The following is a 12,132-nucleotide window of genomic DNA, read 5'->3' as shown; positions in this document are numbered from 1 at the left end:
GCGGTTCATATTGACTTATAATGCACTAAACGCCAGCCTGCAATCTGATATTGTAAACATGGATTACGGACTGTATGCTCTGTTCAGTTGCATCACCATATTTTCCTATAAGACTATACGACTGGTTCAATCTGCTAGATCATGTAAATCATTTCCACAAAGAAGTTATCTGGAGAAAAGTTATTTTTTGAAACCACCTCCCACCAAAATTAGGCTCTGTGTTCTTTGTACACGCAGTGAGCTCGGATGGTTCAACAATTTCATTTTGGCAAAAAAAAAAAATCATAAAAAAATCTCAAAGTCAGAAATCATAGCTTCGTCATTTGGTTGTCTTTGAGTACAGCAGAGTTCTTTTTTTTTTTTGCACCAGGAGTGTCATCCTTGACACTGACAGATGTGGCACACTAGAAATGTTCAGAATTATTATCAATATTATCAAGGCACATTGTCTGACCATAGAGCATGTTCTACGTCTGACCTGCATTCACATTAATCAAACCTGTGTCTAGATATAGTATACAAATATTGTCAGTTCTTTTGACATCCTTTGTAAACAAACTTCAAATTAACAAAGAATATTTAAGTATCAGATAATATTTACGGACAATAACTGTAACATGCAGTATCCCTTCAACCCATAAGAGCCTGCTGTACACAGGTGCTTCATCTGTATCTGTATCTGTATCTGTATTGGTCTCCGTACAAACACCTGGTGAGGTTGTCGTCATACGTCAGGTAGGGGTCTAAACGCAACGCAGCTTGGCAAACCATTAGTTGTTGTATTGCGCTTTTTCTGTCGCTTGGTGGATGTTGATAGAGTCTAGCGCAGCCTTAAATGACTTAGGTCAGGTACAGTACGGATGTCTTGGGGAAGTAGGTTCCACTCTGGCAAGGTCTTCATAGTTTTTATTCCAATTGTATATTATCCTGTTTTCCTTTGTTTGGGGGGGGGGGGCTTTTTTGGAAGCTGGCAGATGTTGGAGTTTCTCAGGCATGCTATGAGATAATCTTAGAGTAAATCCAATAAGCTGTCACAGCACGTTGGAGATTAGGGTCACCTCATTATTTGTTCAATGATAATACTTAAATGGCAATTAAGAAGCTTAGATAAGTATTACTGAAGTTCCCTTACATTTACATGTAACTGTGTCTCCATGAGTGTTATTATTAGGGTTATCCCTACAATTTTTGTTTAACTGTGAGTGCATTCTGTGTCCAAATTTTGGAAGTTCAACCGAAGAACGTTGAATTGAAACAAGGTCTTCCGTTTGTTTTCTACTTTATCTTGGTTTTAAAAAGCACTACTGTGCAATGTGGAGCATCTGGTTTTGTCTTGATGTTTTTCTTGAAATTGTTTTTAAAAAAAATTGGCCGAAATGTGCGTGTATCAATGCACAAGTTGCTTGTATCGGCCTGAAACGCCCTGTGCATGGAAGGAACCCTGCTGTTAGTTCTAATGTCAGAGGCAAGTCATGGATGATATGTTGCCCATTTTTTCCCCTAGGATTTTCAAAACAATGGGGCAATCGAAGCCCTCGAAGTTCGGTCTTAGCATGCTTAATTGAAACAAGGTCCTTGGATTTTATTTAATTAGCAATTATTTTTGGTTTAAAGTCGCCTGGAAATAGAATTTTTTTTCTTCAAACATTAGAGTATATGTTTATGAACTATAAAATAATTTTTTGAGTAATTGTTTGTAATGATTTACATGTTTAAAAAATAGATAAAGTTGTTTGGGGGTGACTCCGCCTACCCCTTTTGTGACGTTAATCGAGGCAGACTTTGCCTCGATCAAACATCGAACACACGTACGTGCAAGTACATGCAAGTCCTAGTCGTGAGTTTGTACGTTTCGAAAAAAGGTTTATTTCTTGCATTTTTCTGGCAATGTCGACCACATGTGTTGCTGCTGGATGCAGGTCAGTTTGCAAAGTGGTCCGGTCTGACGTCTTTTCCAGTGCTGTGCAGCAAACACTTCGAGCCGTCGTGCTTTGAGAATCCGGAATACACCACACATTTTGACATGACAGAGAAAAGTTCTTTTCTAATACATGACGCAATTAGGCCTGGGCGAATTATTCGAATATCCGGTTAATGGCGAATAGGTTTTCCTATCCGTAACCGCGAATGCCTTTTTTTTCTTAACCGGATATCCGCATAGGGCGCGAATACCTATTTACAAACCGGATAATTCTGTAATTACAACCGAGTAACCGGATATTCTTTAATATCCGCGGACGTCGGGCGACAACTGATATGAATGTTTTGTCTGAATCCTTATGAAACTTCTATTAAGACAGCATAAAACAGCATATATTAAGTATTTAACTATGCTCACCTCCGTGAAGAGTTAAAACAATGACATTTCTGACGTAATTTGTTCAAAGATTACAAAAGTTTTCCTTCACGTAGAGTCAATCACGATCAAAAGAAAAAGCAAATCGCCATCTTTAAATTAGATCGGGTCATTTTTATGAATGAACCGAGTGACACTGTCTAAAACTATCAATCGGCCCAAAAGATCTCATTCACAAACGAACAGCGCCCTCTAGCGGCAAAAAAATATATATTTTTTTTAAACAGCGCCCTCTAGCGGCGAAAAAACTATTCGAATATCCGGTTAATTTCGAATAGTTGGCCAGCGGTATCCGAATAACAAAATTTCACTATTCGCCCAGCACTAGACGCAATCCCAACTATTTTTTTCAGTTAGTGGGAATTCAAAGAAGGTACCTGAAAGACGTGACGAACCTAAAGGAGCACTTGCCTAACGTGAAAAAAATCAGGTATTGTTTCAACTTTGAGGGCATGTTTTTAGCTTGCGCCAAGCGTCACTATGTTGTATTGGCACTGCATGCGATTCACCGTGCTGGGTAATCCCGAGTGGACCATCCGCACAGCAGCCATACAGTGCGTGCAGTCTGCTCCCTGATCATAGTTCTATACGTAGGCATCATACCGATCAGGTATCCAGACGTAGTGTACGGGGCCAGACTACACATTTTCTCTTCAAATATCGTGCCTCGATTGACGTCACGAACAGCGCCCTCTCGGGTCGGACCTACTTTTAAATTTGTAAATAAAATGGAAACTAATTTTTTATAACCTTGGTTAACTGTTTATTTATATTCCACTCATCAAAACACATATTTTAGTGACAAAAGCTTTGTTTTGCCAAAATACCACTTCCAGGTGACTTTAAATCTTTGGGAATTCTTTGTTTTTAAAAATATAGAGCTCTATTGCATTTTGATTGCAATTCATTGGCGCGATACATCAACTTGTGCAACAACCCTGTTTACCTTCACATGTATTCATGTTATGTTAATTAACATTGGGGGGTAGGTTGACGTTACCCCCATCCTTTAACACTTTTTTCTTAACCTTTTACGAAATGATTAACTAATTGCCTCATAACTGCTCATTCCAATTTAATAGCGGTGTTCGGCTGTATAATATGTCTGTTCTCGTTGTGATTATTTGGGTATAGCGAATGTTTGTCGGTGTGGTTGCAATTTTTTGCAAGTTATGGCATTTATGGGATCAAAGATCATCCTACCACCTCTTGGGGCGTGATGTTTGTAGATCAGATAAGAAATAATAAACGCACACCTCAAAGGCTCTTTAATTACTCACTGTAGGTTGACTTTGTGTATTATGATTTATACGTGTCATTTCATTCTGTCTGAAGTGACAAGCAAATAGTGTTTAAAATTTCAACCCCCCCCCCCCCCCCCCCTCTCTCTGGGAAAATATCATCCCAAATACACTCACACCGGAAGTGTCTGGATTTATTACTAGTAGTCAAGTTCAAGCAACTTTTACCTTTGGTTGTTAGAACCGTTTGATTGTTTTTATCGTAGAGATACAATAAAACTATAAACCCCAAAACCAAAAGGTAGTATTTTTTTAGATATCGCTCAAAATTCGGAGTGTTGTCCATGCAAGAAGACTAATCCATAATTGGAATACACAATCTGCGATCTGACAGTAACATTTATCAGATTCAACTTTTGGGGGATAAAAAGTGAAACGATTCTCAACAAAATGCTCTATATATTATCAAAAGCTGCTGTACTTCTACCCTGCAAGTTTTTGTTGCCATTAATTTTAAGAGTGATTACCAAGCGTCCTTTTTAAGGACGCAAATGTCAAGACTGGGTCTCAAACGTAGACTAATGCATTGCATTGCTGATCAGATACATTGTACACCAGACTTTTGAGTTGGGTGCTCTTAAATGATGACTGGCCATCACAGGCTACAGGGTCAGGCATTCAGATCTTGCTAAGTTGACCCTAGTAATCTCTACTTAGGTCATGCTATGTGTCTAGGAAATAAAATCCACCAGATTAGTTTGGCCTATGCCATCTTCTAAGCCAACACCTTGGCCTCAGGGAGATGCAACAAGCATCTAATGACCCTCATGAGAGTCTCAAATACTCAAGTTAAAGGGAGACTGATGTCATTATCAACCAGGGCTCAATTTCATGGTTCCGATTACGGTACCGCCGAATCCATTCTTACGATCACCATTCTTTACTTACAGGTCAAGTGTCAAATTTCTGCGCTAGCTTTGTAAGTGGATAATGGCTAGACTAGTAACAGGGACTTGCGCATGTACATAAGTATAAATTCCCTGCTTACCTGTGTGAAATGCACTTGGCTGGCATAAGCATGTGATAAGACTATTATTGTGAAGGCCATTATGAATAATGTGATGGCCGGTGTGACGATGTGTACAGTAACTGGGTTAGACCAGTGGTTAGACTGCATAATTCCATGTAAAGCCACATGCCTACTATAATCATGACTACCAGTCTCCCTTTTACATTAGGTAAGGCAGAGTAAAAAAAAAAACATGTTTCACGTCCGGGTTTTTCAGAAAAATGAGGAAGAGGGGCTTTTTATTTTTAATTTTTTTTTCAAGATGGCCGCCATTCTTTGTCAAAATGTCAAATATCCATTGTTTTTTCTACTGCTGAAATACACACACAAAAAAAACAAAAAAAAAAGTGCATAAAAAAAATTAAACAAAAAATAAAATAAAAAAGGAGGCGGCCTGTAAAAAGGAAGCGGGCGGGGACGCTAAACATGTTTCTTTTTTTACTTTCCCTAAACAATTTTTATAATGAACATTCCCCACCCCCTCTTTACTGAGCTAAATTGTACAATGACAACAAGACAAGTGTTAATTACCCCCAGCTTATGGGGAATGAACTAACCCCGGATTCTGAGAAATTGCTTCCTGGAGCATTTGGGCCTAAAGTGAAATAATGTTTTTAAGGGGATGTTATAAATGCGCAACAAATAATTTGGAAGGGATTCCCTGCGCGTCCGTGCGGGCACTTTCTGCCAAACACAGGCAGTGAAAAGTATAAACCGGGCTTTAGTTTCACTTTACAAAACTGGGTTTAATCCTTCACAATTAGTTTTTCTTCTACACAGTGTACTACCGTACACAGTCCCTTGAAAGGAAGTAGTTATTGAAAATTGAGAGTTGCCTTGAAATTTTGTTTGTGATAATATTCCGGTTGTAGGTGTCGGGTCTTATCCCCAGGAACCATCTTGTCTGTCATAGTTTCATTTCCAGTTAACCATTTCCTGTCGGTTGTAGATGTGTGTAAAACGATTCATGGTGAGGAATACATTCATGGGTCTTCCTGTTGTGGCGGATCTTTAGTGTGTGGTTTACTACGGTGCAACGTTCTCAGTACACGTGGAGAGTCGATTATGAGTTGTCTCCGCCATGTTTGAAGCTTGTGTTTTGCCGGGGTTCTTAGGATTTGAATCAGGGTTGAAGAAGTTGAGGGAGCCTTCACGACGTAAGTCAGTCTGGCTGTGTACCTAGATGTGTTAGGTGATTGTAAACAATGTGTACAGTTATTTTGTTTCCAAATTTGAAATTTGTTGGGAAAGTTACTTCAGGCTGCATGTCGTTTGGTGAGAGCTCAGCAGAAAATAGTTTACATATATATTTTTTAGCCTTCAAGAAAGACTCTGCTAAGGTCGAAATGGCAGGCCAATAATTCTTTTTGCACTTACACCATACGTGTAGGTCCTTTGAGTTGTTAAACAGTTTGTTACAGCTAATTCTATTTCTCTAGAATATACATTTGACTCTTTTTTGTGATTAATTATTTCTTTTTCCCAGACAAAGACTTTGTCATTTTGTTATGAGGAAGTCTCCGATATCCAAATTGTTGTTTGCTCACATGTGCATGAGCTGCAGTATTGTGAAATTTGTCTCTACTTTTATTCAGTTATATTGTTGTTATTGTTTTTATGGTGAAATACAGACTTTGCAAACATGTTTCTTTTTGGTGCACACTTTTCTGTGTACATTACTTTGGGTTTGGATACCTTTTGTAGATAACTTGTTTGCCCATGGCATCTTACTGTGAATGAAGCTGTACATGTATGTAATAGTTTGCCTGTTGAAGTTTCAGCCTCAGTAATCGTCAATTTTGTTTTAAAGAAACAAATGAAAATCACAGAGCTTTTTTTTTTTAGGAGAGACGCATAAATCCATTGTGCATGCTGAAATAATTGTAGTCTCAATGAGACAAAAAATAATTTTTGTGAAATTGCTTAAGTCATTTCTCAAAAACTACAGCACCTCAGCAAGTAATATTTTTTGAAGGGAAGCTATCTAATCATTATTTTTTAACCCTGTAAGTTTGATGTAAATCTGTTGACTTTTATATATGTATGTTTTGTGTTGTATAAAAAATACCCAAACCCTTTAAAGCCTCATTAATTTGCTTGTGCAGCGGGAACACCCTGACCCAGTTTTCAAGTGAATACAATTAGCTTCCATGCATAAAGGCATTCTTAATCTTCTTTGTTCCAGTTGACCCATAAAGCTAGTGGGGATTATAATAATGACGTTAAATACATATTTTATAGCGTCACGGTTGTGCACATCACTAAGCACCCATATGTATAATGAACATTTACGTTGCACTATGCGTACTAGGGTTTGCTATTCTTTTTCAGTGACTAGCCTGCAGGAACAGTTAGCTTGTCATTTCACTAATCCACCAGCTTTTTCATATTTTAAGTTATTCTTTCAACATTGTCATTAGCATGGGAATTGAACTAATATGAATGGTTTACAAAATTTAGCAATGGAACAGGACCAGTTACAAAGAAATTCTGACAGGTCCTTGCATGTTTTAATGTGCACATTGCCAGCGGACCAATTTTATGGCTGAACACTGTATGTAGACAGACATAAGTTATTGCCATATGCTTTTGAGAAGTGTACTGCAATCCAGCAAAGCTTTTGATTGCTGGAGTCGAAACATCAGGCCATAACTATTTTTTGCATAAAACCATTAAACTGAGGTTTTATTCATTTGTGGGTTTTTTTTTTCTTTGTTTTTTTTCCAGACCAAGGTTAAAATTTGACTCTCCTGAAAAGACTGAAGAATGGCTAGCCTCAAGGTAAGGTAACTTTATGCGTTGGTAGAGTGCTTGGCTCGTTAATCTGGAGGTCTCAGGTTCAAGTCCAGCTCTAGTCAATTTGTCTTTGTTTAACCCAAAATTGTTTTTGAAATTTACTAAGTTAGTTTCCCCTTGTGGTTTATTACTTGATATTTGATATGAAAGTCGCATCCTCTTTAGGTGATCCCAGGCCTAAAACTACGCGGATGCAGCGGAGGCAATTGCCTTCAGAAATGTTCCAGTAGAAATTTACAATTTCCTCATAGGATGCCCTTTATACCCAGGAGAAAATACCTTGGTGCCCTTGCCATTTCAAAAATGAAGCATACAGGCCTCTCAGATTCCTCGGCTGCTGTTTCCTCTCTTAGTAGCATAATATTGTTTGTGATCTCTGGCTACATGGCAGTTAACATTTGTATGGCTTCTGACTGGCACCCCCCAAAAATAATCTTGACATAATAGGGAGAACGCCAACATAAAGCTAGATAGCTCAGTTGGTAGAGCGCTAGTATCTTAATCCAGAGGCTGCAGGTTCACATCCCGCTCTTGTAAATTTATCATTTTCAAACCCAAAATTATTTACAGTTGCCCCTATGGTTTATATTTTGTATTCTTCTTTTTACAGGGAGAAAACTGATTATACGTACTCAAGAAGGTAAATAAAGTTAATGGTTTTGTTTCTCACTCATAAAATATTTCTGTTAAATTATTTTGTTTATGTTTTATCAGCTAATTAATTTGAATCTGAATCATTTTTGTTGTAAACATAACAAAGTCAATTCTGGGTTTTGATCAGCAAATAATGGTTTATTTGTAGAATATTTGCAATACAGATGTAAATTGTAAATTATTGTAAAATGTTGATAGCACTTTTTTAGCAGTTAATTCCAGTTATTGATTTTATCGTGTGAAAAAAACATTAAATTTGCGCTCCGTTTTACATCTGTAATAATCATTTAATTACAATGTGAGAGAAGGATTTGAAACTTCGCATTGCGGGAGTATATCAGTTAAGGTTTTTTCGGTAACACCATGTGTGAACCTCATTTCAGTAGTGGATGTTCTGAAATGAACCGGTTCTTTTCAAAGCCAATACTACTCTACATGGTGCTTACACAAACCTAACCTGATTAGAAAGTGTACTTACATTAGAAATCTGGCAAGATTGATACCTCACCATGCAATGTCTCAAATCCCATATTTTTGAAATCTGTTACAGAACAGGTGTTTGTGTATTTGTGTTTTTATTTGCCTCTTCAGTTCCAGCTATACAACGACCAGTCTGGACAGCGGTTACCAGGTACCCATCATGTCTCGTCTCTCACAGGGTTCCGTTTTACGGGATACCAGCTCACCGATGCGACGAGGGCAGCAGCATTTCCAACGCGAGGTCTCGGCAAGTCCAAACAGACGAAGTGACCGGTTGGCTAAGAAGACCACTCACAATGAATCCTCTTTTACTTCAAGGTAAAGGAGACACAGGGATGGGATAAATTTACTATAACATGGCTTAAATTTGGAGAAAATATCCACAATACTGCAGGTCTAAAATGTTGTACTGGACCAGAATTTTTTCTGTTACAAGACCAAAATCAAAATGAGTTGAAGGAGCTCTACGAAAAAATTTTTTTTGTTATTGTCCTCAATAAGTGTACTTCCATACTCGAAAGAATTTACAAATATTTTTCATAGTTTCATATTTTCACAAAGATTTAAAGGCAGTGGACACTATTGGTAATTACTCAAAATAATTATTAGCATAAAACCTTACTTGGTGACGAGTAATGGGGAGAGGTTGATGGTCTAATACATTGTGAGAAACGGCTCCCTCTGAAGTGACATAGTTTTCAAGAAAGAAGTAATTTTCCACAAAATTTGATTTCGAGACCTCAGATTTAGAATTTGAGGTCTCAAAATCAACCCTCTAAACGCACACAACTTCGTGTGACAAGGGTGTTTTTTCTTTCATTAATATCTCGCATCTTTGACGACAGATTGAGCTTGGGTTTTCACAGGTTTTCACGGGTTTTCGACCGATTTTCACAGGTTTGGTATTTTATGCATGTGTTGAGATACACCAACTGTGAAGGCTAGTCTATGACAATTACCAATAGTGTCCACTGTCTTTAACACAATGAGGTAGCCTATTATTCAATTGAACAAAAATACACGACCAACAGACTAGTCCGAAGGTGAGATTACTGGACCAACACTGAAATCACTGGCTATCGTTGGCTGAGAGTTGTGTGCAGTACGTATACAGGTGCACTTTATTGTTTTACATTAAAGATGGTGGTCAATAATGTCATGTGCAATCCATCTAAAGACCTAAAGACCTTCTATCAATTACAGAGGTCATACGTCCCGCTCTATCCAAGTGAGTCGCCACTCCACATCAGCGAGTGCCTCAATGTCCCATGACCACCTAGCAGCATCGGCAGCGGATGAATCTGTCCATGGGTCATCGTCGTCAACTATTGCATCCTCAGCTTCCAGAATGATGTCATCATTACATCACTCTGCTAGATTGAGAAGCGGACTTCACTCCGATATTAGAGAGCATTCCATCAGTCACATATATGGTAAGAATGTATTTCTCTTGGTCTTTAGTGCTGCATGGAACTAGGGGATCAGATTGGCTCAATGGTTTCTTCTGTGGACCCCGGTTTGAATCCCACCTAAAACTGGAGCCTTGCATGCGCAGTGGGTTTTCAGTCCCTACCGGAGTGCGTGGTTTTCCCACATCTAAAACTGAATTGACACTGATGATGTTGGATGTATTAAAAAAAAGATTTTTTGTTCAAAAATAAGTTTCATCATTCATAATATGAAAGCTCATTCAATGATAGAAGATCGCACACAAGTTAAAAGGAAGATTTTTTCCTTTCCAAAGATAGGAGAAGCATCACAAACATATTAACCACCTTTTGTTAATCTTGCAGGTTTAGACGCCAATGATGAAAGTGAACTATCAGGTAAGCTTTGAATCAGACTTAGTCTCAGTACATCTAATCATTTATGAGAAAATGTCATGTAATGCTGCTTCCTTAACAAGTGATTTATCAGGCTTGGAATTACATGAAGGCGATGGGCTCTGTTGCCCTAATCTTGGCCTTGGTGCCCTGTCATTAATTTCCTATAAACAAAATAAAAGAGATATGATGTTTTGGTGATTTCAAATGTAAGTATTGATTTAGGAGATACAATGTTTCGCACGGACACAACGATTTCCTTGCCTGTTTTTTTTTTGTCCCCAGATACGGAGTCTAGCTCCGCAGTGACTTCCCGCGTAGGTTTGACTAACAAGGGGGCATCGAGTGAGTGGACCTCAGTGGACCACGCCCACGACCACACCCACCTCGCTTCATACTCTTCCTCTTCCTCCACTGTCTCGTTATTGCTCCTCCCGGTTTACGCCACCATCTCCATCGTCACATCAGTGCTGTATTTTATCACCACCGTTATCCGGACATCCTGGTCTTCCATAGCTGGCGGAGTCTATGGGTCAACCTCGGCAGTAGACTCCATGTCTGTCAGTACATCATCAGCAAACTCTGTGTCTTCCAGTATAGGTATGCAAAACACTGATTAACTGATCACCCCTTGCACCAACATAACATGCAGAGACTGTCTGCCATGCTCGCCATTTTGGTAAGCGTGGTTCATTGTAAAGCCGTGTTTCCAATGGGGAAGCATGGTAACCTGACGCCCTGTTAATTTACCGCAAACAGACCAAAAGAGGTCACAGAAGACTTCCTCACAGCAATGGTAACTTAACATGCTCACTAAAAACTCCAATGAACACCACACAAGAAGCCACTATTATTATTGTTATTGTTATTATTGACTTGCTCTGATAAAATCCTCTCTTCTTTGTTTGCTTCCTCAGTCAATGCATTTTCAAGTCTTGTACATATTGTGAGTGTTTCCGTCTATAGATTCCTGACATGGCTGATTGGTATTGATGTACGATGGCTGTTATTCGTCAAGTAAGACTAATTTTGTATTATTCTTGTGTGTCTGTCCAAAAGTTGTACCTCCTACAGTAGCACTTACGTTATGCGCAAATTTAATAAAGTAGTCGCTGTGCTACAACTGTTTTGCAGAATTGAGAAAAAGACCAGTATTCTCACTTGGTGCATCCCTACATATGCATAAAATAACAAACCTGTGAACATTTGGACTCAATTGGTCATCGAAGTTCAAGTTGCAAGAGAATTGGAAAGAAAATTACAAATTTGTGTGCTGTCAGGTGCATAATAAAAGGCTTCAGGCCGGAAGTCTTTTAATATTTGAGTGAGAAATTACCTCTTTTCAAAAACTACGTTACTTCAGAGGCAGTCGTTTTATTCTATCAACAGCTCTCTGTTTCTCTTTACCAAGTAAGTCGTTATGCTAAAAATTATTTTCACTACATACCAATAGTGTCAAGTGCCTCTAAACAGTTTTTGATGTTGTCAATCCAGACGATCAACTCTGGGTGTTTGTGGGAGGTTAGCATCACTGCTTGGCCTGAGCTGGGCTACTCAGAAGGACAGATCAGCGGCAGCAATGTCGGCAACAATGCTACGAGAGAAGAGACGAAGAGGAACACCTTGCTGTCTATGCCTACTACTTCTACTTGGGACATTAGCTGGTAAGTTGTCCATATATCAAAGGAATAGCACCCCACACTAATGATGTCA

General features: G+C 38.7%; 1 protein-coding gene across 4 annotated transcripts in view; it reads left to right on the top strand.

Moving 5' to 3' along the window:
• LOC139943728 (uncharacterized) overlaps positions 1-12,132 on the top strand; it is a 28,649-nt gene that overhangs the window by 2,578 nt on the left and 13,939 nt on the right. For 2 of the 4 annotated variants that reach the window (XM_071940484.1, XM_071940482.1), the window contains 8 exons: positions 7,394-7,447; positions 8,073-8,102; positions 8,708-8,914; positions 9,800-10,029; positions 10,390-10,422; positions 10,705-11,019; positions 11,337-11,436; positions 11,914-12,083. In XM_071940484.1, the coding sequence (XP_071796585.1) occupies positions 8,757-8,914; positions 9,800-10,029; positions 10,390-10,422; positions 10,705-11,019; positions 11,337-11,436; positions 11,914-12,083 (1,006 nt within the window). In that variant the 5' untranslated portion in view covers positions 7,394-7,447; positions 8,073-8,102; positions 8,708-8,756. Of the gene's footprint in view, positions 1-5,682; positions 5,859-7,393; positions 7,448-8,072; positions 8,103-8,707; positions 8,915-9,799; positions 10,030-10,389; positions 10,423-10,704; positions 11,020-11,336; positions 11,437-11,913; positions 12,084-12,132 lie in introns of those variants that run through there. The other 2 variants (XM_071940485.1, XM_071940486.1) reach the window with 2 other exon arrangements.

This window comes from Asterias amurensis, chromosome 11, assembly GCF_032118995.1.
Source record: "Asterias amurensis chromosome 11, ASM3211899v1".
In the NCBI taxonomy this organism is placed as follows: Eukaryota; Metazoa; Echinodermata; class Asteroidea; order Forcipulatida; family Asteriidae; genus Asterias; species Asterias amurensis.
This window is presented reverse-complemented; position numbering and strand designations above follow the sequence as displayed.